The 25,793-nt window shown below is 43.8% G+C and overlaps 1 protein-coding gene across 4 annotated transcripts in view; it reads left to right on the top strand.

The window, feature by feature from the left end:
• LRRC8C (leucine rich repeat containing 8 VRAC subunit C) overlaps window positions 1-6,922 on the top strand; it is an 83,742-nt gene extending 76,820 nt beyond the window's left edge. For 3 of the 4 annotated variants that reach the window (XM_072754669.1, XM_026004841.2, XM_026004842.2), the window contains one exon: window positions 451-6,922. In XM_072754669.1, coding sequence (XP_072610770.1) covers window positions 451-2,724 — 2,274 coding nt within the window. In that variant the 3' untranslated portion in view covers window positions 2,725-6,922. The remainder of the gene's footprint in view (window positions 1-450) is intronic. The other variant, XR_003235895.2, reaches the window with a different exon arrangement.
• Window positions 6,923-25,793: the final 18,871 nt, after the last annotated feature.

Raw genomic sequence — 25,793 nt, 5'->3', positions numbered from 1 at the left:
ATTTCTTCCAACATTTCCTGCTGCCAATCCTGTTGATTCTCATATGCAAGCCCATCTAATCTTGGGAGCCGTCCAATTCAAGATCGAGTCTGATAAGGGGATGTACTTCCCAGACCAATGACTGATCCTCCCAGGCTCCAGTGAAGGAAGAAATGCAAAATTTTAAAATACATGAGCGTTCCTCAAATATTTATTTTGTTGTGAGTTCTTCTGTGGCCTAGAAAACCGCTGTGTTTTATGTCATAACTTACACATGATGAGCAAAGTCAGATATTTCTTTTTCCCAGCACATGGGCAGGGAATAAAATCTCGGTGCCGGAATCGAACGTTGCATTCTCCAGGCAAAGGAAATGGACATTTATTGGATGTTATGGCTGCTTTCTTCACACTAATGACATTATCAGAGCTCTTTGAATAATATAATTTGAAAATATTACTTCTGTGTTTCAGGTCATGCAAGACAAGATAATCTGCCTTCCGAAAAGAGTTCAACCTTCTCAGAATCACTCTTCCGTTTCAAACGTCTCGCAAGCAGTTGCCAGCACCACCCCGCTGCCTCCCCCTAAACCATCTCCTACCAACCCCGCCACCGTGGAAATGAAAGGACTAAAGACAGATTTGGATCTTCAGCAGTACAGTTTCATAAACCAGATGTGTTACGAGCGAGCCCTCCACTGGTATGCCAAGTATTTCCCTTACCTTGTCCTCATCCATACCCTGGTCTTCATGCTCTGCAGCAACTTTTGGTTCAAATTCCCTGGCTCCAGCTCCAAAATAGAACATTTCATCTCCATCCTGGGCAAGTGTTTTGACTCTCCGTGGACCACCCGGGCTTTATCAGAAGTGTCTGGGGAGGACTCAGAAGAGAAGGACAACAGGAAGAACAACATGAGCAGGTCCAACACCATCCAGTCTGGCCCAGAAGGCAGCCTGGTCAACTCTCAGTCCCTAAAGTCAATTCCCGAGAAGTTCGTGGTTGACAAATCCACTGCAGGAGCTCTGGATAAGAAGGAAGGGGAGCAAGCAAAGGCCTTGTTTGAGAAGGTAAAGAAGTTCAGGCTGCACGTAGAAGAAGGCGATATACTGTACGCTATGTATGTTCGCCAGACTGTCCTTAAGGTCATAAAATTCCTCATCATCATTGCCTATAATAGCGCCCTGGTCTCCAAGGTTCAGTTTACGGTGGACTGTAATGTCGACATTCAGGACATGACTGGATATAAGAACTTTTCTTGTAACCACACCATGGCACACCTGTTCTCCAAACTGTCCTTCTGCTACCTGTGTTTCGTAAGCATCTACGGATTGACGTGCCTTTATACCTTATACTGGCTGTTCTACCGTTCTCTACGGGAATACTCTTTCGAGTATGTCCGGCAGGAGACTGGAATTGATGATATTCCAGACGTGAAAAATGACTTTGCTTTTATGCTTCATATGATAGATCAGTACGACCCACTGTATTCCAAGAGATTTGCGGTGTTCCTGTCGGAAGTGAGCGAGAACAAATTAAAACAGCTGAACTTAAATAACGAGTGGACTCCCGACAAACTGAGGCAGAAGCTACAGACGAACGCCCACAACCGGCTGGAACTGCCTCTGATCATGCTCTCTGGCCTTCCAGACACAGTTTTTGAGATCACGGAGTTGCAGTCTCTCAAGCTTGAAATCATCAAGAACGTGATGATACCCGCCACCATCGCGCAGCTGGACAATCTCCAGGAGCTCTCGCTGCACCAGTGCTCTGTCAAGATCCACAGCGCAGCCCTCTCTTTCCTGAAGGAAAACCTCAAGGTCTTGAGCGTCAAGTTTGATGATATGAGGGAGCTGCCCCCCTGGATGTATGGGCTCCGGAATCTGGAAGAGCTCTATCTGGTTGGCTCTCTAAGTCATGATATTTCCAGAAATGTCACTCTTGAGTCTCTGCGGGATCTCAAAAGCCTTAAAATCCTCTCAATCAAAAGCAACGTTTCCAAAATCCCCCAGGCAGTGGTGGACGTTTCCAGCCACCTCCAGAAGATGTGCATACACAACGACGGCACCAAGCTGGTGATGCTCAACAACTTAAAGAAGATGACCAATCTGACAGAGCTGGAGCTGGTCCACTGCGACCTGGAACGCATTCCCCACGCCGTGTTCAGCCTGCTGAGCCTCCAGGAACTGGACCTCAAAGAGAATAACCTGAAATCTATAGAAGAAATCGTTAGCTTCCAGCACTTGAGGAAGTTGACAGTGCTAAAACTGTGGCACAACAGCATCACCTACATCCCAGAGCATATAAAGAAACTCACCAGCCTGGAGCGCCTGGCCTTCAGCCACAACAAAATAGAGGTGCTGCCCTCCCATCTCTTCCTATGCAACAAAATCCGATACTTGGACTTGTCCTACAATGACATTCGGTTCATCCCACCGGAGGTCGGAGTCCTACAGAGTTTACAGTATTTTTCCATCACGTGTAACAAAGTGGAGAGCCTTCCAGATGAACTCTACTTCTGCAAGAAACTTAAAACCCTGAAGATTGGGAAAAACAGCCTATCGGTACTCTCACCGAAAATTGGAAACTTATTATTTCTTTCCTATTTAGACGTGAAGGGCAATCACTTTGAAATCCTCCCTCCCGAACTGGGCGACTGCCGGGCCCTGAAGCGAGCCGGGCTCGTGGTGGAGGATGCTCTGTTTGAAACTCTGCCTTCCGATGTCCGGGAGCAAATGAAAGCAGAATAACTGATTTTTTGCTTTAAAGCTTGACCGAAACGCGCTTCTACCAAATACAGTATAAATAACTAGGTAGTCTTGATGCCTTTCCTATTTTATTTTATTTTTTTTCCTCTTTCACACAAAACAAAATGTACACAAGATTGAGTAAGGAGTGTGTATTTTTTAATAAAAATTTAATTGTATTTTTTCAACATTAATATTTTAAAGTTTTATTTGTCCTGGAACCTGATGTATCTATTATTGTTTTCTACTGACAGAAACAGATGGTTCCATCTGTTTGTTTGTTTGTTTTTTGTCATTTCACTCTTATGGAAGGGAGGGAATCTTGAGTTGCATGCTTTTTGGTATTTTTGAAAGAGATATTTTGCCAATGCCATTTTTAGCTTGTTTACACCTGTACAGGGTCCTTACTTTTGTTTTCATCATGTATACGCCAAGGAGTCTGTGCTAGTTCTTGTAATACCAGCTGCCTTCTGCATTGGCCAAGTCCTTCATCCTACAGAACACTCCTCTCTGGAGTGTAAATTCACATAAGTGCATTGTCACAGACTGTTGTTTTTAAAATTACTCTTCATCTCCAACAGAACCCTGAATTGTGTTATTTCATATACCTGACAGTCAATGTGATATCGTTAGGCTAGGATTTCATAAGTGAGTGAAAACAATGATCTTCCATGGCTGACTGATCTGAATTGGTCATTTATAATCTAACTTGCATTTCCACCAACATTTCAAAGATATCATTTTAAAAACAAAATACAGAGTCTCCCCTCCCCCCACCTTTAATATTGCTATGTAGTACTGGTGAACAACCTTAGAGAAGCTAGATTTATTTTAATTAAAATAGGTAATTAAATTAAAAATCAGAATCAGAAGCCTGGTTTTTAAGTAATTTAATTATCTTTGATATCTTGATATGTGGGTACATCAGAGAGAAAGAAAATTCACTGCTTAAGCGCTCTCTGAAAGAGCTGGTGTGCTGTACTCAAGTGCACTGGGTGCTCCGGCCAGGGTGGGGTGGCCATCTATTCCGATTTTCCCTGTTATGCAGAATAATCCACATCTATGAAATGGATCTTCCGAAATCCTGCCCTTGCTATGGATGCTAGTGATGTGAGCACAGGACATCTGCGTTTTGGCTTAAAATAAGCATCTCATCTAAAATGGTTCTGTGACTTTTTTCAAAAGGGGTGAATAAATTGCTAAGTGGATGCCACTAAGAAATCATTTTTGTCTGATGGTCAGCAGAGCTTTTATTTATCTTCGTATTTAAGCCAACGTAGTATATGCATCTTGGGCAAAATCTGCTACTGGTTCTTAAGCTGTGTAGAACAGGAAAATGAAAACACTATTTGTGCCCTCAACCCGTGACCAGTATTACGGATCATAGGAATATTGTTTTATGTGATAAATTCACACTGACTGTTTTCGGAACTCTAGTCTGATGAAAGAAAACAGAAAGATGATTTGGGGTTTCAAAATACTGCTTTTAAATTTTGCTCCTTGATCCCGGTGATTTTGCGCAGTGCTGCTTGGAGTCATATACAGAACTACTCAGCAGATACATGTACCTCAGTCACGTTTGAAATGCTATGAGACGTCGTGGAGTGAAGGATTTGGGAAAGAGATGCTTTCATTTGTTTAGTAATGAAATCATGTAGTCCAGATTGCTTTATTGTTTCTGCTCTATGTCAAAGTGTTGGAACAGTGATTTTGTATAACTTATTTCCCACCTAGAATTGAAATGATATGTTTAAAATAGTCACATGGCTATGTTTCTTATAGGAGACAATATTCAATTCCAGAATATGGTTAGGATCTTGATTATGAACAATGGGTTGTATTTAGAAACACAGCCCTCTTTGTTTTAAACAAACAAACAAAAGACTTGGAAGATTCTCCATGGCTGAGCATAACAGAAATACCCTGTTGAAAGGTAAGCTTAAATAACTACTGTTACAACACTGGGTGCACTATTTTTCTGGATAAAATTTATAGTTATTTTCTATATCACCCTTTGAAAGGGATCTATTCAGGTTAAAAATCATATTTATGCTGAAGTCTTTATCTGGTATTAATTCATGTCACAGGGGTTCATAACCAAAGTGACTAGTAGTTTTATCACTTGTAAAATTTGTTCACAATTCCAAAAGACTCTGATTTGTTTTCTTAATGATTTCCCAGGCTGACCCCTAACCTAAATTCTAAATAACATCCAGTAAATCAGTATTGTTCTATAACTTTATGTTTTAACTAAGAAGGAAAACTCATAGATGTTTCTATTAGATTTTATAAAAATTCAAAAGTCTCCAATTCCATCTTGAGTCTCAATTTTCTGACTCTGGCCCTTTTCAATATTACAAGTTTTTGTTCACATTTATAAGCAAAAAGTATTCAATTACATTTAGCCTTTAAATGGGAAACTCAGGTAAATGAACTGCTGACTTTTTAAAGTCCTTTAATGGATCAACTCAGTGTAAAAGGGGTATTTACCTATTCCCTTTCTGTATTTTTCAAGTGCTCTTGCTAAAAAGGAACAACTAGCTAGCTCTATTTCTCCAACCTCTGTAGGATTCATGAGAAGCTGCTTATGTAAATATAAAAGCACCACATGTACTCATATCTCCTATGGCTGCTTGAGGACCATGATGGGTATGCTTTTGGGTCAGTTTTAATGGTTAAGTATAGAACAGGTCTCCAGTGATGGTCTGGTTGAAGCAGAGCATATAATTATACCCCAGTGGAACTCACCTAAGACCACACCTCAGAAAACTAATTATGTATGAGGTTTTTGCTTTGTTTTGTTTTTAACACAACACTTTTAATATGTAAGTGTTCTTGATACAGTGAGACAACTGTAAATTTTTCTTGTCGTTCACCCACTTTTTCCCTGCCATTACATTTCCCATGTAGCTACTGCAAAGACTTCCAGCAATTTACATGGCATCCTGTTCAGCAGCACTGCATTTTCAGAAGGCCTGGAAAATATGCCTGCAATGAGTATTTTGTTCATTCAGAGGTGCCTCTTTATCTGCCTCTCAAGCTGTCTTCTTAGAGAGGATCTTAAACAACCTGGAATCTTTCTCGGGTTACTTGGGGTGAGGAAAGTCCAAGTTCTTGCAATATGCTGTCTTATGATTTCTGAGATGAAGAAAGAGAAGACAGATTCTTTGTGTATCTTCTTACCATTCCCCCCAAGAGGAGTTTTGCTATTGTTTGTTTTTCTAGTTCTATTGTTTTTAAAAAGTCCATTTTTAAGTAGTTTATTCGACTCTCTAATTTCTTACCAAATTCCTGATTAAGAGTCATGCTATATTTACTTAAACAGTGAACACTCATGATCCATCTTTATGAATGAAAATGGTCAGCAGTACTTAGCAGTGAATGGATAAGATAAATTTTAATATAATTTCCACTTGTGTTCTCCCATTAGTTCTGAATGTGATAATGCTAGCCAAGCAGTTCACATTTTTGGTAGGGTCTCAAGAACTCACGGTAGGTTCCTGTAGTGACCCTAAGTTAGTAAGACAAGTGAACAAAACAGCCCAGTTACGAGTGAGGGAAATGCTACCATTGATTTATCAGATTTAGTGCTCGCTTTGGCAGCACATGTACTAAAATTGATTTATCAGATTTAGGCCTCAGTGACATGCTTCTAGGACAATTTCATACCAGCCTTTCAAACTAGGCGTCCACTCTTACTGCCTCTTCCCAGAGCCATGTACTGACACAGGTAATATCCTTAAGTTCATTCTGGGGAGAGGGAAGAGCGTCTTCTGGCCCAGGGATTTTTTTTTTTTTTTAATCAGAAGACCTTGAAAAGGGGTACTTTGAACAACTTAACCTGTTGGCCATATTAAGTAATGGTTCCTATGCATGATTTTAAATGTAGGTACAGATTTGCTCTCTGCTGAATACTGTTTCCTCCCCGACCTGACTGCCTCTCCAATGAGTATTTTTACTGGAGTTGAAACTCAATGCCTTATGTGCTCACTTAGTTGTTTCTTTTTACTGCTACTTATTTTCTCTCACTGTCTGTCCAGATTGTGTCAAATGCTGGTAAAACCTCTAAGACTGTCAAGAAAATGCTTGAGAGTCGATTCATCAAAGCGCAAATTCCTGACAAAATGTCTTCATGTTATTTGGCTATGTAGCACATAGGAACAGAAAATAACGGAAATAAAGTCATTTTTGTAATTCAAAATTGAGATTCGTCCCTTATTGGATTACAGAAGTTGTGTTTATCTCTTGCATTTCTCCTGGGTTTTGCATATGCCGTTGCTAAGGCTCTCTGTACTGCGCAGGAAGTAGGCAGCATGCCTTCTTTCACTTCGTGTTTAGCGAGTTTCTGCAATTGTGACTAATTATTTCCTTCCTTAATTCACTGTGCTGCTGCATCCACCTCAGGTGCCCCTGGAGTTCCATTTGAGTAATTAGTGCTTTAATATGTAGTCTGGAGTGCAGCGGCTGTGCCTTTGCCAGATCAGATTATGCAATTGCTGTCCAGCGCAGCTTTCACAAAACACTTCCACGGTAATGATTGTGGTTACTTAAAGGAATCAGGATGCTTCTGCTCAGCTAGGAAGCCTCCCCTCGTTAGCCACATACCCTTCGGGCTTATGGAAGTCCTTTTTAAGGAAACTTTATATGCCACTCACGCAGAAGAAAATAACTTTTGAAGCTAAATTGTCACTTGCCGTGTTTTCCTATAGTCACTTGTGACTCCATCATTTTACTGATAATCAACTGATAGCCTTTGGGAGAAAGACTGTTGAAACCAAGAAGGATTCTGAGTGTGGCAAGAGGCCCTGTGAGTGTGTGCATCAGAAACTCACACAGGATCGTGTGGCAGCTCGAGAAATTTTGGAGACATGAGCTGAGAAATGCAATAGAATGCAGAGAGCTGGCGATTCAGAGCAACTTGCACATACAGAGAAGTCGGCCCACTGGTGCCTTCCAATGGCCCATCTTCTGGCCCTTTCATTTATGCATAATATTGAGATAAACACTGATGTTGAATAAATTGATTCAGTTATTCACTGTTGTTCAGGCTAGTGAGGTATAAGCATTTTTGTATGGGTTCAGAAGTATATAAGAGGGAAGTCACTAAAGACAATTTTAGACTCCGTGAGATACTCTGACCCTATGTATTTCTGAGTATAAGTTTCAATATTATCCTAAGTATCCAAGTAAGAAAAAAACGAGAGGCTGTATTATTTTTGTGAGCAATTCTTTGAATGCAGGCTATATGTTTTAGATTTCATATTTGAACAAAGCAAGGTACAAAAAACATGAATATGATCAGCATACCTTAGATGAAAGTATTTGCAGAGTTTAAATATTTTGCATAAAAGACATAGTATTAGACAAAGGTGTTATTACCAAACATAAACCAAACTGGCCATTCTGATTATTTTGATTTAGGGAATCTTGTTAGAAAGTTTGTGAACAGGGCACCTGGGTATCTCAGTCAGTGAAGCGTCTGCCTTTGGCTCCAGTCATGATCCTGGGTGATGAGCTCAAGCTCCTCATCGAGCTCCTTGCTCTGTGGGGAGTCTGCTTCTCCCTCTCCCTCTGCCTGCAACGCCCCCTACTTGTGCTCTCTCCATCTCTCTCTCTCTCTGAGTCAAATGAATAAGAATCTTAAAAAAAGAAAAGGTTTCCAAACAAGTGGAAAATGGGCCTTCTCTTCATTTTTTTAATCTTTCAAGAAATTTATTTTATTTCAACTTGTTACATTTAGATATCACCATTTATTTTCTCATTTTTATTTTTATTTTTTTTAGTATTTTAGGTTTTTTTTGTTGTTAAGATTTTATTTATTTATTCATGACAGACAGAGAGAGGCAGAGACACAGGCAGAGGGAGAAGCAGGCTCCATGCAGGGAGCCCCATGTGGGACTCCATCCCAGGTCTTCAGGATCAGGCCCTGGGCTGAAGGTGGCGCTAAACTGCTGAGCCACCTGGGGTTGCCCTATTTTTTAGTTTTTTAAAAGATTTTATTTCTGAGAGACACAGAGAGACAGAGAGAGAAGCAGAGATAGGAGAAGCAGGCTCCATGCAAAGAGCCCAATATGGGACTTGATCCCTGGACTCTGGGATCACACCCTGAGCCGAAGGCAGATGCTCAACCTCTGAGCCACTCAGGCGTCCCAAGACATAACCCTTTAAAAAATATTTATTAGTTCAATTTTTAGTAATAGATCCAGGTAACATAGCTCTTGGGAAAAGTGACACAAAGGAGGCAGCACATACTTTTGTGTTTTATATCTCCTTTATGGTCTAAGATAAAAATAATAAACTTCCAGCAGTGATTTTAATATAAAAATCATAATATTTCTTCAGTCTTAATTGCAGTGGTTCTTGGGATTCCTTTATGATTTCATATAGTCTTCGTGGAGTAATCTTGTTAAAATCATACTCTAACATTTGGACAGCCTAACTCTATAACTGGGAGCCTTGGGGCTCTGAAGGGGCCATCAACCCTGTCCACATTGGTTCGGGGATGGATTATTTTCCTAGGGCTGCCATAACAATCTACCACATGCGGGCTAGTTTCCACAAACAAATTTATCATCTCACAGCGCTAGGTCGAGGTGTCAGTAGGGCTTGTGGCATCCAAGGGCTGTAAGAGAAGACCTGCTCCACACCTCTCTCCTGTCTTTTGGTGGTTTGTCTGCAATCTTTGACAATCCTTGATTTACAGGTGCGTCACTCAATTTCTGCTTTCATCTTCATTTGGCATCTTCACTGTGTGTCTACCTCTGTGTTCAAACTTCCCTCTTCTTTTTTTAAAATTTTACTTAGAGAGAGAAAACACAAGTCGCATGAATGGAGGGAGGGGCAGAGGGAGAGGGAGCCCCACACGGGGCTCAATCCCAGGATTCTGAGATCAAGACCTGAGCAGACACTTAACCAACTGAGCCACCCGGGTGCCCCAAAACTTCCTGTTTTTATAAGAATTCCATCATATTGGATTAGGGCCCACCCTAATAATTTAACCTTAATATGATAATCTGCAGAGATTCTATTTGCAAATAAGGCCACTTTCCCAGGTACAGGGGATTGGGACTTCATCATTCTTAGGGTGCTGGAGAGCAAGAATTCGTGTCCTCTTCAAAGTCCCTCTGGCTGGACTAAGAATCAAATTGATATGAGACAAATTAGCAGGAGAAAAATCAATTTTAATGACATACCTATGGGGAATCCACACAGACTGGAAATCCTAGAAACAGGAAAAATGAGATCTATATGTCATCCTGAACTAAGGAGAAGGGGGTGGAGGTCTGGGACTTCCAAGGGAAGAAATGCAATTCCCAGGCAGGAAGAAGAGCAGATGTTTGGTAATTAGATGTCTGCTGCACCATGTAGATAGGTCACTCAGATAAGTGCATCTTGGCTGATAAACCTCATTCTGGGAAAGACCTCAGTTTAGATTCTTCTGTGTAGTTAAGGGAGAGGCAAAAAGTTTCTCAGGGCCTCATTTGCCTTCAGCTCAAAATTATCTTCATGCCAAAGTGTCCCATCTCAGGGTGGCCTGTCCTTAGCCACTACAGGGAACACGATTCAACCCATAGCACTAGGCAAGATCCTGCTCTTTCTTAATAAGACTAATACATCCCAGGATTCTTAGAAACATAGAATTCAGAGCCCTTAAGGATTGGTTAATTCAGAGGTTTTCAAATAATGTTTCAAGAAGCTCTCTACTTGTCCAATGAAATCTCTCAGGAGGACTCAGGGACTTGATAAGGCTCCTGGTTTCCTATCTGTTCCAACTACTGTTGCCATGTAACAAACCACCCCAACATTTAGTAGGTTAAAACAACCATTTTCTTATACTCCCAGATTCTGTGGATATGGAATTTGGAGGGCATAGCTAAACCAGCTTCTCTCTGCCCCACGGTGTCTGGGACCCCATTTGGGAAGACTCCACTCTGGGAGTTAGCATCACCTGGAGTCGTCTTCACTCCTACATCTGGCGACTAGAACCTCGTCTGAGCCTCTCCGTACAGCCCGAGCTGCCACACCGCACGTCAGCCTCCAGGTGACCGGAGCTCCTATGTAAACCTCGTGCCTCCCAAGAGACGATCCTAAAAGGCAGAAGGCTGCAGTATCATCTTCTATGACCTCACTTTTGTGACATCACTTCTGCCCATTGTATTGGTTGAAGCTCGCCCAGTTTAGGGGCAGGGGAGAGGGGATACAGACCCCACCGTTCAATGGGAGGAGTGTCAATGTCCCCTTGGAAGAATAAGTAGACAAGGAGATCCTGTGGTGGCCTCTGTGAAAATTACAATGTGACATAAGCCACACCAGTCTCTTCAACCAGAGGCAGCACCTGGCCCTGACTACTGTTCACTAGCAACTGCAGCTAGTAAATCCAGGGCCCACAGAGGCCAAATAACGCTGGCACATTCTACTGTATCTTCTTCCGCATATCCAATGATTAATTGTAGAAAACCAGAAAATCAGCAGGCTAATGTTCCCTTCACCATTTTCCTTTGTTTCTAATTTCCTTGGGCAAGATGGGAGAGCCTGGAAGAATTTGTTACAATATAACTGCCATGCAAGTCACCCTTTCATTTTATTGACTCGCATCTTAAAAATCATGAACCTAACCAGGGGCAGCTGGCTGGCTCAGTCGATAGAGCAGGTGACTCTTGGTCTGGTGGCGGCCCAAGTTTGGGCCTTGCTTGGGTTTGGGGAGGGCTTCCTAAAATAAATGTACAGCTTTAAAAGAGTTGTTTTTTAAGTCTTCAACATTTTGATAGGGTTTAAGCAAGAGGGGCTTTCACAAATTTTATTTGACTGTCCTGTGTTTCTCCCAGTGACAGCCCAAATTTCCTGCGGTGCTTGGAGACGCTCGTGTACACACACGCACCCCCGGTCCATGACTTGCAGTAATCAGAGGAAAAGTCTCATCAGTGTTTGTGCTGAAAGATGGAGAGAGCTGGACCAGCCCGTGAGCCTGGTGCCTCAGCTGCCGCTCCCCTCCAGGCCTGGGAGGTGGCCGGTGCCCAACTCCCCACCCTCCTCCTCGGCCTCCAGGGCAGCCTCCCCGGCGGCCTCCCCAGGCGGCCTCCAGGGCCTCTGGCCTCCCCTGCCTCCCGCAGGAGCAGGGCCCAGCCGATGCCGACCCCCTGCTTCTCCACAGCCTTCTCTGTTAGATCCCATCCTTTCAGCTCCAGGAGGAACATTTGGGGTTGGGAAAAGTTTTCTAGGAAACAATTACTCACAAGCAAAGGGACCAGAAAAGTCCCAGAGATGTTCTCCAGCAGACAGTTTAAACTAATGACTCGCAGCTGGGCAGCCTGCCCCTGGGCCCTGTGAACCAGGGCCGTGTGATGCTGCCCTAGGATCGGTGGCCTCCCTCCAGCCTACTCATCTTCAAACCATTCACTGCGGGCTCCCCTCGCTCATGTTTGCTCTTGTAAAAATCCACCAGCGCACTTAGCGCATTCGGAAAAAATAACTATTTAATGGTATGTCTCTCCTCATAAGGTTGTACCACAGAGGTTAGCTGGAGTCTGGATGTCCCTTAAGGTTCAGATGAAATGCGCTATCCACCCCCATCCCAAGCCCTTTGGAAGTCCGGTGCCCTCCCCAAACCTTCACAAATTTCCAGTGTGTTTGTGGTTTCAGGCCATTGGCTCTGAACCTCTGTTTCTATGGAATGTCTCCCATCATCACCCCACGGTCCCACGTGTTTGCTGCCTCTTCCAACCTGAAAGGTGAGTCTGCCCTGATCCTTGACTTCCCCCAACACACACACCAGGCTTTGGTGCTTTCGGAGGCTCTAGTGAAGGTCTGGGGAGAGAGCAGAGCATTCATGCGAGCCGTGCAAGCCTCTCTCCAGCCTCAGGTTGGTACGAGCCCTCAGCCTGTCCACGAATTGTTCATCCACCTCCCCACCCCCCTTTCCCATACCCCCTTCATCTCTCCTCCACCCCCTTTCCCTTTCCCTTTCCCAAGGCTCTCTCTCTCTCTCTCTCTCTCTCTCTCTTGTCTGCTCCATCACCACCACCACCCCCAGCTCAAATTCCTCAGACCAGCACAGGACATTCTAACTTTCCCCATCTTCCATGGCCTTCTGCCATGGACCTTCTTGCTCACCTCTTCCACCCTGGCAGGTTATCAAAGATTCTCTCACCACAACTCCATAAGAGGAATGCTGGTGTCTGCTGTTAAATTGTTTGGTCGGCCTGTCTGCTGCAAGTCCTTGCTCTGGGCTGCACCTCTCTGACTGTTCCTCTGGTCTTCTTCAAAATCCCTTCCTCTCTCCTTCTCTCTGTATATGCCAAATCTCCAAGTTTCATCCTCAGCCCTTTGTTCCCCTTGGGGGGGTCCTCACAAGAACCTTTAGTGACCTCAGGACTTTTAGGGTGATGCCTGCTGCCTTTCGATAGCAGCTCCCGGATCTGCGCCCCTGGTTATCACAGCCCCCCACCTCTCACCTCCAGCTGCCTGCTGGGTGTTTCCTCCTATCCTGTCATCTCAGACTTGATGTGTCTAAGAGCAAACTCATCTAAGCATAACTATTGGCAACAGCCTCCTGAATGGTCTCTCCACAAACTGCTCGTCCCTCCCACCTCACTTTCTCCTCTTCTCTATTGCTAGGCTGGTTTTCCAAGATGTAATTCTGACCTCACTGCCCCTTCTGCTCAAACCCTGCTCGCTGTCTTATTAACAGAGTCTATAGGTAAACCTTATCCTGCACTTCAAGGCCCATCGCAGTCTAGGTCTGACCTGCATTTCCAACACAGGCCCTGGAGTCCAAAGTGAATTCAGATCCCCACCATTCATTTATCTGATGTATAACCTTGAGTCAGTTAATGTAAACTCTCTGGTCTCTATTTATATTAAAGGAATCCATATTCAGGTCCCTCTCAGGAAGTGCTAAAATGTTATGTCTGCCCATGCTAGTACTACCTCCAACTCTGTCCTTGCTAAATTACAAATCAATTTTCATGGCTTATTACCAGTCCTGGTTCCAATCAAGGTAAAAGACAATCTATGCTCTGGAAATCCTACCTATATCCTTAGCCATAAGTCATAGCTGTTTTCAGGGTCTCTTTGGCATGACCTGTGGTTTGATAGCAAGGGAGTGAAATGAAGTAACAATATGATCATATATACAGTCAGCCAAGTGGATGGTTAGCTATATCCTGAAGCAATTACTGGGCTATGAGGAGACATGGGTGGAGTTAGGGAAAGATGACTTGTTTCCTTTTCTCCAGAAGTTCGAATGCTGACAGGTAGTGGTAAAGCCTACAGCCAAAAATCTGGCTGCCTCACAGCATCTAGATTCCAACCAGTTGACATCTCATCGCTGTCACTGGATGTGTGTATTGGAGCAAATCCCTTAGCTCCTTGAGTCATGGTCTCCTTCTCTGTAAAATGGGCAGCAGGGAGGGGATATCCTTAAAGGCTGTTGTGATGGTTAGTGTGATGCATACACTGTGCCTAGCTCAGTGCTCACACTCAAGAGATTTGCTAGCATCATGATGACTGCGGGTGATGTAAGAAGTAGCCTACAGTACTGTACATTTTCCTAAAGACAACATATATTTAATATGTAGATTAATTGTCTTAAAGGCACCACGAAGCTGGAGCACCCCAGGACAGTCACAGGTAGCAACCGAGGGCAGCGTGAGGAGTGGTGTAGCAAGTACTCTGGAAACACAGGCTCTTTCTCCACCAACCACATTTTCTAAGCACCCTCCAGGTACCAGACACTGTTCTAGGTGCTGAAGGATCAAAAATGAATGGGATCCCAGTTTTGAAGCAGTTCCTAATCTGATAGGGAAAGACAGCCAAGGACTTAACAGCTAGAATGTGCTACAAGAGCTCACACTACACGTGGGTGCAAGGGAGAGTGTGGTCAGATTCTCCCGGAGACCGGAAGGGTTTCTGGAGGTAAACCTGAGCCGAGTCTTGATGCGGGGAGAAATGAGAGGACTGTGGGGGAAGAGCTTTTGGGTGGGCACACTGGGTCGGAGAAGGATCGAGAGCCATTGAGTAGACGGGAGGGCGTATGGAAGGACACAGTAGATCAGCTTGCAGGGCCCGGCCGTGCCACCCCAGGCCAGAGGGCTCTTGAGTTTAGCTTTGGGGCTGGGATGTGGGAAAGACTTGAAGCCCATCCTCAGTTATATCCAAAGCCTGGATAATCTTGCAAAATCTGTCTGAGAGCTTCCTCTCTGTTTTCAAATCCTTGTAAAAAGGAAAAACCTACCATCTGGTCTTGCAGAAAACCAAAAGCTGCAAGGGGGAGCCCCGTGCCAGGCACAGACTGACAAGGCCCAGAGCGAACTTGGCCGCACTAATGAGACCCACAAACAAAGTGTTGCTTGAACTTGTCCTTGGCACTAAGACACCTCAGGGAAACCACCCAGGGACTCATTCTCCTCTGTCCCTGCCTCTTCCTCTTCTTTCACACCCTAGTTTCTTCCTTTGCTGCCACTTTTTTAATAGCCCAGCTAATTGCGGGAAATTGGCCCTGTTTAGAGTCTGGAAAGTCATGAAGGAGACCGCTCAATTGCACTGAACTCTCAGTGTCATTCTCAGGACATGACTCTCCTCCTTCCTCTGCCCCTACCTCCTGGGGTGCCGGGGTGATCATTTGGAGGTGCCGTTGATCTCAGGGCACACGAGGGGGGGTCCACGCTTTGTATGTGCCACCCCCCTGAAGCCAGCTCCTGCGTGAGCCCCAGCTGCCTTCTTGGCGTGGGCTGGGTGGCCCAGACCAGGAGGAGTGGAGGAAGGTGTGGCTCGGCTCAGCCAAGTGTCCCCATCTGACCTCTTGCTCTTTTTCTGTCCCCAGAGGAAAGGTGGAGCTTTCCTGCCCACAGAACTTAATTTCCTTTTCCCGTTCTTGACAACACTGCCTTCCTGCCCTACCTCCTGGGGAGAATGGGACTTGGTGTTTCGGGAGGACGGCATTCCACAGAATCCCTTTTTCTTTCTCAAAAGCAAGGGCTTTGATGGTCCTCCAAGCAAAAGTACAGGTTGAAAAGCTAGTCACCCCCTCCTCTGCTGGTACCATTTTTTACTCGCCTGCCTCCCCCTGGGAGGGGAGGGCTCAGAGTCTGGGAGGACCCCCATGAGCCTGCCACCATGGGAGCATCTCGGTCACCTGGGTTCCCTCTGACCAGACCAGGGACCCCCTCTCTCTCCCAGCCACTTCCAGACACAAAGGAAGCACAGCACCTCTGAGTATCAATCTGCTCCGGCAATGGCCACCCAGAGGGACCAGGGGACACAACCTGGAAGCAGGGGGAGTTCATGCCCAGTGGGATTTACTGGAACCAGACACAGAAAGGAGACCCCAGAGAGCGGGCAAATATACTTCCCCCCTTCCTCCCTCAAACTGAACTGTTGGGTATGCCCTCCTGGAGATGTCCCACATCAGCAAGAAACTGGCTGTGTTTTCTCCTGAAGCTGTGACCAACAACTCATTAACCAGTATTTCCTCTCCTCCTTCCCTGCCTTGATGGTCTCTTTTTCTCATTTTTATAACCCAGCCATTGCACCTCCCAAAGAAACATTAGCAGGTAAGTCTTGCCCTAGACTATTTTCTAGGAAATCTACTACCAGCAGCCCACTGACCTCAGAATAACATTCTGGACCCATTAATTTGGTTGCTTTGTTCCTGGACTGACCTGGGCAGGCTTATATCCACCTCTGTCTACCATATTCTAAAACCTCAAAATAAGGGCATGCCTTGTTTCTTCCTTGGAGAAGTTCAGATCTACAGATCTCTGGAAAGCATTTAGGCAGAAGGAGAGCCATCCATCACAGCACTATTAACAAGAGTGGGGGTGAGGGGGAGATAGAAACAATCTAAACTTCCAAAAAACAGAGTGATTTTTTTTTAATGGTACATTTTTACAATAAAACACCAGATAGACATGGAAAATTACATTATAGGCATATTTAATGACATATAAACGTATTCATGATGTGTCAGTTGAAGAAAATCAAAGTATAGTGTGATCTCATGTTTGCAAGAAACAAAAAAACATATAACTGTGATTTTAAAAATTGTGGGGTTATATGCCAAATGCAAACAGAAATTGTCATTTGTGGTAAGATTATGAGTGAGCTACCCATTATTCTTTAAATGTAATGGTATTTTTTATTTTTTCCTCTAAGAAATATTTATTAATTGTGATTTTTTTTTAATTTAAAAGGAAAACTGTGTCCTGGGACTGTTGCTCAAAAATACCTGTTGCTCAAAACTGTGCATTATGCCAGTAAATTGCTGTAACTTTAGAAGGAAAATGAGATGAAGACCCCAGAGAGATTCCAGAAGACTAATGATAATAGATAAGTTTTCATAATTTTTTATCTTTGGTGAAAATTAAGAAGATATGGTTTGTAACTGTTCCAATGAAAAATATATGTTAAAGTATAAAGATACAATGTCTATATCTCTAATGAGAAAGGGCATAGTAGTGGAAGGGGAAGTGGACAGGGGGTTGGGGTGACTGGGTGATGGGCACTGAGGGGGGCACTTGGCAGGATGAGCACTGGGTGTTATGCTATATGTTGGCAAATTGAACTCCAATAAAAAAAATTTTAATAAATAAAAAAGAGAAAGGGCATAATATTGCCATTGTAACTATCTTTTGTGACACAGCTCTTAAAGTACACCCATGTATTTCATTACTTTATTATAGTTAATCATTGTATTATTTTTTTAAGATTTTATTTATTTATTCATGAGAGACACACAGAAAGAGAGGCAGAGACATAGGCAGAGGGAGAAGCCGGCTCCATGCAGGGAGCCCACCCGACCCAGGACTCAATCCCGGGACTCTAGGATCACACCCTGGGCTGAAGGCAGATGCTTAACCACTGAGCCACCCAGGTGTCCCATATTATTCTTTAAAACATGTGTTGCTCCTTCAATATTTTTTGCATGCATTTTAGTTCTTGAGAATTTTTTAAAGATTTATTTATGTATTTATTTATTTATTTGAGAGAACCCATGCACAAGGGAGGGACAGAGAAAAACTCAGACTCTTCCCTGAGGGAGCCCAAAATGGGGCTCGATCCCAGGACCCTGAGATCACAACCTGAGCCGAAACCAATAGTTGGAGGCTCTACCCACTGTGCCACCTATGTGCCCCTTGTTCTTGAGAATTTTAAAGAATATTCCATTGCATTTGCGCGGGTTGGGACAAATGGTGGGCAGTCCATATGGTACACTAAGCTTTGTCCATTTTTCAGAAATTAAGTGGGTCCTGCAGAATCCAAAGTTTTGTTGTTGTTGTTTTAAGGTTTTATTTATTCATTCATTAGAGACACAGAGAAAGGGAGAGAGAGGCAGAGACACAGAGAGAGGTAGAATCAGGCTCCATACAGGGAGGCTGATGTGGGACTTGATCCCAGGACTCCAGGATCACGCCCTGGGCTGAAGGTAGGTGCTAAACCGCTGAGCCATCCAGGGATCCCCAGAATCCAAAGCTGAAGACATGTGCTCTTCCATCACTGAGTTGGTAGGGGGTCAAGGACTAGTAAAATGACCTCCGTGGTTGGCCATAGCAGGCACTGTATGAGCAGGCCAGAGCTCTATGGGCCACAGGAAACCATGTCCTCCAGACTGGGGACATGCATGGTCAGGAGATGCTTTCCCAGCATAGATGGCATCTGAATTGTATGTTGAAGGATGTGTGGAAATTAGCCAAAGTAAAGGAGAAAGGCATTCTAAGCATAAGCTAGGAGAAGTAGAAAGAAGCAGACCCAGGGTCTAGAAAAAGCAAAATCTGTTGAGCAGTGCTGTCCGGAACTATGTATAGTGATGGGAAAGTTCTATATCTATACTGTCCAAAATGATAGCCTCAAGCTACATGTGGTTATCAAGCAAGTGAAGAACTAAATTTTAATTTTATTTCATTTTTTAAATTTAAATTTAAATGGCCACACATAACTAGTGGCTACGTATTTTTTTTTTACACCATGTTATTGAGGTATGATTTGATGTGACTTGATGTGGGGTCTGGAAGTGAATGGTCAAGAAAGAATTTCTGAGGCATTTTCAGGAATATTCTGTGCAAAAAAGGTGGTCTTATTAAAGCATAGGAACAGGACCCAGGAGCACAAAGACCTGCACTGGGGTTGTGAGGAGCTGTTGGTTTTATACTTTTAAGTAGGGGGGGGGCGGTAGAGACAAAGAAGTTTCCCAAAACATTCCCATATGTTCAAGAAGACTTACAGGATGCTGGATGTCTGACTATTGTCAAGCAAAGGTTGCTTTTTCCTTTAGCAAAGCATTATCATTAAGACAGCGGGGAGTTCCTGGAGGAATGTCCTATGTCCTACTCTGCCTGTCTCAAGTACTTGTCAGTGGGCTGTAAGTTGTAAGGAAATCTTTTTTTTTTCTACATCTCCTTTTGCCTTTGTTCTCCACATCATGATTGACATACACGAAACTGTGAAGAATCGATGTATTCAACTTGATGAGATTAGAGGACACCTGGGAAATCATCACCTTCCAAGGTTTGCTCCTGCCCTCTTTATTTATTGTGTGTGTGTGTGTGTGTGTGTGTGTGAGAGAGAGAGAGAGAGAGAGAGAGAGAGAGAGAGAGAGAAGAACACTTAATGAAAGAGCCACTCTGGCTGCTGTATTGGGTGACATAGCAGCAGGTGGGGTCTGCTGCTAGATCCTTCATGTTGTTTCTTTCTGGCAAGTTTCATTTTCACTCTAAAGGTGGAAAAAAGTCACTGCAAAATTTCATAACAGAGTAGTCACATGAGTAGGCTTAGAGAAAACGATGACTTGTAAATTAGGAAGCAAACTAATTTGGCCAGTTTTTAGCACGTGTTCATTTTCTCTGAACTTTCTAGAGAAGGTGACAAAGGAAGCCTGTAAAACAAGCACTGCCATAAAATTCAACTTTGGAAACAGTCTGACCAAAGGACCAGTTAGCTTCCTACAAACCGATCAGTAAGAGAGAACCCTCGCAGAAGGAAATCGAGATGGCAGGAGTGGACTATTCCCCAGAGCCTGCTTACAAATGGCCAATTAAATGCATAAAACAGGGTTCAAAATAAAATAAAATAGGGTTCATCTCACTAGTATTCAAAGTCATTTCAGTGAAAATGAAATTCCCATTTTCAACAACCAAATTAGAAAAGTTTTATTTTGAAGACCATATGTTGTTGAAGATGGAGACTCACTCTCTTAAATGCCTTTAAGAGAATAAATGTATACATCCATACATTCTGGAGGCCAGTTTGGCAGTATTTTTAGCAAAAGACTTGAAAATGTTTAATCCCTGTCAGCCAGCTATTCTGTTTCTGAGAATTCACCATAAAGAAGTGATTAGGAATTCCTGAAAAGATTTATGCATATGGCTGTCCATGTCTGGGTTGCATACAACAATAAAAAAAATGACAATAGATTTACTAAATAAATTTTGATACATCTAACAGCTGAGAACCACATAGACATTAAATGTCTATTGTGCATGAATACTTAACTGCATGGGAAAAATGTGTGGGATATATTTTTTAGTGGAAAAAAAATCAAATCCCTATGAGAATGTAAGCTTTTTGTTGAATATTAAACAACTGTATGAACAGAAAAAATACTTGAAGAATATTCACCAAAATATTAATAGTACATATCGCTTAATAGTGATTTGTCATTTAGTAATGGTATTTATCACTTATGTGATTTTTATTATTTGTTTCTCTGTATTTTATGCTTTTCTACAATGAAAACCTGTGACATTTAAAACAGAAAAACATTTTTTTAATCGAGAGTGTTAATTATGTAGGTAGTGTTCAATTATAAGAGAAGTAATTTAAAGTACGTAATTGCCACATTTCTGCTATACCAGATAAAATCATTAAAGTGGTGGCAGGCCTTTGCCAGTCTAGACTTGTGGACAACAGAGCTTTTAAAGAGGTGAAGTGACTTTAGAGTCCTTTCCAGGAACTCTTCCCTGCTGTTGGGAGCAGCAGAAGTGCTTTAGTTAATCAAGATAAAGTGTTTCAACCAGAGGTAATTACGTATATGAAGATGATTTTGCAGCCAGATTTGTGGGTGGTTTATATAAATAGAAAGGATTTTCCCCTTGTTCGGTTCTTCCCAATATTTTAACCCTGATGTATCTGCCAAAGAAGAGGACAGTGGCAAGGAAAGCTTCCACCGGAGACTAAACAACCAGAAACTTCAAGCAATCAGAAATTCTTCTGCCTTTGACTTTTAGGAGAGAATGGGAAATCTCAAGAAAGTAACTGTAAGTTGAGAATTTCTCATAACCAACCTTCAGGATATTTCTCAAGGCTTTGACAATTCAGACTAGTCTCCAGACTTTCTATATCAGTATTTGTTGTTACAGCCGATGAAAATAATTCCTAGTGGTGAATCTGAAATTCCAGAAGAATTTTTATCTTTTTATTTTTTTAAAAGATTGTATTTACCTATTCATGAGAGACACAGAAAGAGAGGCAGAGACACAGGCAGAGGGAGAAGCAGGCTCCATGCTGGGAGCCTGATGTGGGATTCGATCCCGGGACCCCAGGATCACGCCCTGGGCAGAAGGCAGACGCTCAACCGCTGAGCCACCCGGACATCCTGGATTTTTATTATCAACTGAAACAGATTAAATTGTGTTCTGTGTACTCTACTTACTATACAGAAGGAAGGGGAAAAGGAGGGAAGGAAGGAAGGAAGGAAGGAAGGAAGGAAGGAAGGAAGGAAGGAAGGAAGGAAGGGAGGGAGGGAGTGACTATATACATAGACTGGGAAGACTGAACCCCATCAAGGCCTGCAGGTCAGCATCAGAGATCTGGCTTCTGGCTTCCGAGGGCCTGGTACATCTCTGTGTAGTCTGGACAAATGTCTAGTGTCCCCCTCGGCCTTGTAATTCCCTGGAGGAGTAAGAATCCTGCCACCTTTCTTCTCTAGCTCGTCTTGGAGGCTCCTAGATTTCTTCATTAATTAGGGTGATGACTGTGAGTCAGAGGTGAACTTCATCACTGAGGGCCAGGCAGGAGGTCGGGGAGGTCCAGAAATGGCAGGGAGACTTGCTGGGTTCCGTCCCTGGGAAGGGGACTGGCTTTTGCTATTTGTGTATTTATACTGTATCGTAGGTACCACACTTTTCCTTACTGTCTGTTATATATTAACTTTCTTGTTTGTGATATTTTCCCATGCCAAGATTTGTTTATATTTTTTCAATGTTAAATTAAATTGATTTGGGGGACACTCGGGTGGCTCATCAGTTAAACATCCGACTCTTGATAACAACTCAGGTCTTGATCTCAGGGTCATGAGTTCAAGCCCTACGTTGGGCTCCACACTGGGCATGGAGCCTACTTAAAAATATATTTTTGGGGGGCGAGGGGCGCCTGGGTGGCTCAGTCGGTTAAGCATCCAACTCTTGATTTTAGCTCAGGTCATGATCTCAGGGTTGCAAGATCGAGCCCTGTACTGTGCTCTGTACTGGGCATAGACCTGCCTAAGATTCTCTCTCTCACTGTCCCTCTGAAAAGGAGGAAAAAAAAGGGGGGGGGGGGGCTGATGACTCTCCACTCTTTAAAAAATAAATTAAATTTATTTGGGTTTTTTTTTTTTCAAAAAAATAAAAGCCATTTCCTGTCTTTCCCATTCCTGCTCTCCTGTTAGTCATTCCTCACTCATACTGTAGGGTCACAGCAGGAGCCCTTCTCTGCTCCTGAATCTCCCTGGATGCTCTTCTGGGATTCACTGATGAACTATCTAGACAACTCTACTCACACATTTCACTTCTAGTTGTGCTTAGTGACAGGAATGATTTCTGTTTTGACATTTGGAAGCTTCATTAATTAGCAATGACTTCTTCATCTCCCCTGGTTCTGGCAGATACTTAGAGGAAGAAAAAGCCACCTTCTATTTTTAAAGTGACTTGGGTGGATAGTAGGGTTTGGGCCTACAAGCAGAGACAGAGGTTAGTCAATGACAGACAATGGCAACTAGAGGTCCCGGAAGGTTATTGTGACAGTTACTGTGATGTGACCACGCCTGTGTGGGGCAGTCCTGGGTATCTTGTGGGTCTCAGTATGAAAGGAAAAAGGACAGTATGAGAGGCCTATAAAGAAACAGATCCCTTTATATTACTTATTTTTTTAAGATTTTATTTATTTATTAATGAGAGACACAAAGAGAGAGAGAGGCAGAGACACAGGCAGAGGGAGAAGCAGGCTCCATGCAGGGAGCCCGACGCGGGACTTGATCCAGGTCTCCAGGATCACACCCTGGGCCAAAGGCGGGGGCTTAACCGCTGAGCCACCCAGGGATCCCCCCTTTATATTATTTTTAAGTGTGTTTTAAACATCTGTGATCAATAGATGCTGAGACAGAGGCAGTATAAATAAATGAGAAATTTCACGTTTTCAATAGCTCAACTTAGTAAGTCTAACCCTACTTCAGAGGGTGACAGGACTCATCTGTTGCCCCCCTCTCCCTTTTCCTGTGGCTATAATTAGATACCTTGGAGAATTCAAATGTATATATATATTTTTTTTTAAAAAGATTTTATTTATTTATTCATGAGAGACACACAGAGAGAGGCAGAGACACAGGCAGAGGGAGAAGCAGGCTCCATGCAGGGAGCCCGATGTGGGACTTGATCCCAGGACCCCAAGATCACGCCCTGGGCTGAAGGCAGGCGCTCCATCCCTGAGCCACCCAGGTGTCCCTCAAATGTATATATTATTAATTGAAGTTCCACTGAATTTGTCTGTATCCCCAAGGCCTGGTGCTTAGCACATAGCTGGTGTTCAATAATAATTTGTTGAATGGGATGAATGAGTGAATGTGAATAATTTATGTGACCACTCCTACCTTGCAGTGTTTCCATAGTTAATCACCTATGACATTGTTTCCAAATCCTGCCATCCATCTCTGCCTTTGTCCGAGGAAATGAGTAGTATCTCCTCAGGGATGAATCATTTAGCTTAGAGCTCTTCTCCTGAGGTAGTCCTCTCCTGCACGCTTGCTGCTGGAGCAGCCCCTTCTGCCCAGTGCCCTCTGTCTGTGCAGGAAGGCAGGTGCGGTTCTGGGCGGTTCTCCGAGCACCCCACCCCCCACCCCCGCCAGCATCTCCGTCCTGCAAAGTGAGGGCAAGGGAGCTGGGAGTGCTCCAGCCCGCCCCAGATTCCTTTCTGAAAACGTGGAGAGCCCTGACCTGAGGGCCAATTTATCTGTTCGTCACAGAGGGCCTGGAGCACATGATACTTATAGAGGCCCACAAAAAAATGTTTTATTTTTAATTCCTTTTAAAATCAGGGAAAATGAATATCATAATGCTTATATAATAATGATTCTAGCCCGGATTATATTCATCTTTATAGCCACATAGCTATAAAATATAATTTTTGATTCTTTTTTTAATGAAGGAAAGAAGTCTCCAGGGCCCACAAAAGTCCTAGGGTGGCCCTGGGTGTCCTGAGAAGAGCAGCAGCATTAGCCAAGTATTGTGTGGCCCAAGAAGGTCTGCTCCCCAGAGACCAGCATGCTCTGCAGGGAAGAAGGCAAACCTTCTCCTCCCCCTCCCCACCCCCACCCCCCAACCCAGGGAAGGTAACCTCCCCAGCCTCTTAAAGGAGGCACATTCTAGTAAGGTGTACCCTCTCCCCTCACTCCTGGGCCCCAAATAAGGGAAACACAGCATGATTTCATTCTTTCTTCTACCAAATAAGGTGAACCCAAGTGTGACCTCACCCCCTGACTCTCAAGTCATCAATGACTTCAACTCCTTTTCCCCTAAAAGGTCAAGCTCAAACAAGACCTCCCCTCAAACCCAGTAGAATCAGGCATGATGTCACTCCCCCACACACACACCCATGCCTCTCTTCCACCCTCCTGGTGGCTGACACATTTCCACCCTGATGGCTTCTCTGGAGTGGCTCTGCCCAAAGGCGTGGGTGTCTGGCTGGAGGCTAATTCCTGCCGGCTGCAGGCCAAGCCCACCAGTCTGAAAAGCAACTCCCAGCCAGTGAGAAGTACCATCACCATGACTCAGCATGCTGTGGCAGATGAGAGTTTACTCAAGGCTCAACAGTAAATGAGGAGCTTTTAGGCAAGTCTGGAGGGCAATATGAGACAATTTAGGATGAGAAACTAAAAAGCAAAAGGGGAAATCCAGGGCTGAGAAATTCCTAGAAAAGTAATCCCAACCTTGGCCTGGAAGAGGAAGTCGCTTGAGTCGAAAGGGCTGCTAAGTGGGGATGGCCAAAGACCTGCGGTAGCTCATGGGCCTGCAGCACTCAGGAGCCGGCACCCTGCCTGTGTTCCCTGTGTGTCCTTCTGAGCTCCTGTGCAGGCAGCAGCACCCCCCCCCCCCCGCCATTTATGAGGGACAGTGGCAGGTCCCCCGACAGACAGGGCAGCCCAGGGGTGTGCGGGGGACTCAGCATCTAGTGATGAATAGTACTTGAACCTGCATCCCAGATTTAATTCATAAGAACGAAGCAAGACAGGGTACGAGTCAACCCTGTAAATAAAGTCGAGCAGGATGTGGATAGTCAGGGAGGCTCTGGTGTGTTGGGGCAGTGGATATATGGGAACCCTCTGCTTGCTGCTCAGTTTTGCTGGGAGCCTAAAACTACTCTAAAAACCAAAATCCACTTTTAAAAATTGGCTGTGATTTCTTTTTTAAGTCTCTTCTATGGCCACAGAACCCTGCCTAGCATCCGCAGAGGTTGATCGTAGCACAAGAGGGAGGTGGGTAAGCAGGCCAACTAAGCCATTGTATTTATGGGAGCCACAGGAAATGTAACTTTTCCTCTATCTCGATACACCCTTGGCTTATCTTCATCCCTTGTGTTACAGTTCTTCAACTGGGTACGGGCACGATTGCTTTGCATTCTACAGCTCAGAAGAAAGCCATAGTAAACACTGCTGGGAGAGACAGGCTCTAACATATGAATAATGAGATCTATTTTTGCAAAAAAGGTTTTATATTCGAAGCCTCAGTTTCTTCACCTGTAACAATATTACATGTCCTACAGAGATGTCATATGGATCAGTCTTCAGGAAACCTTCCCCATCGCCCTATTTAGAAGAGCCACACCCTGTC

The sequence above is a fragment of the Vulpes vulpes genome, chromosome 3 (genome assembly GCF_048418805.1).
Source record: "Vulpes vulpes isolate BD-2025 chromosome 3, VulVul3, whole genome shotgun sequence".
Taxonomy (NCBI): Eukaryota; Metazoa; Chordata; class Mammalia; order Carnivora; family Canidae; genus Vulpes; species Vulpes vulpes.
This window is presented reverse-complemented; position numbering and strand designations above follow the sequence as displayed.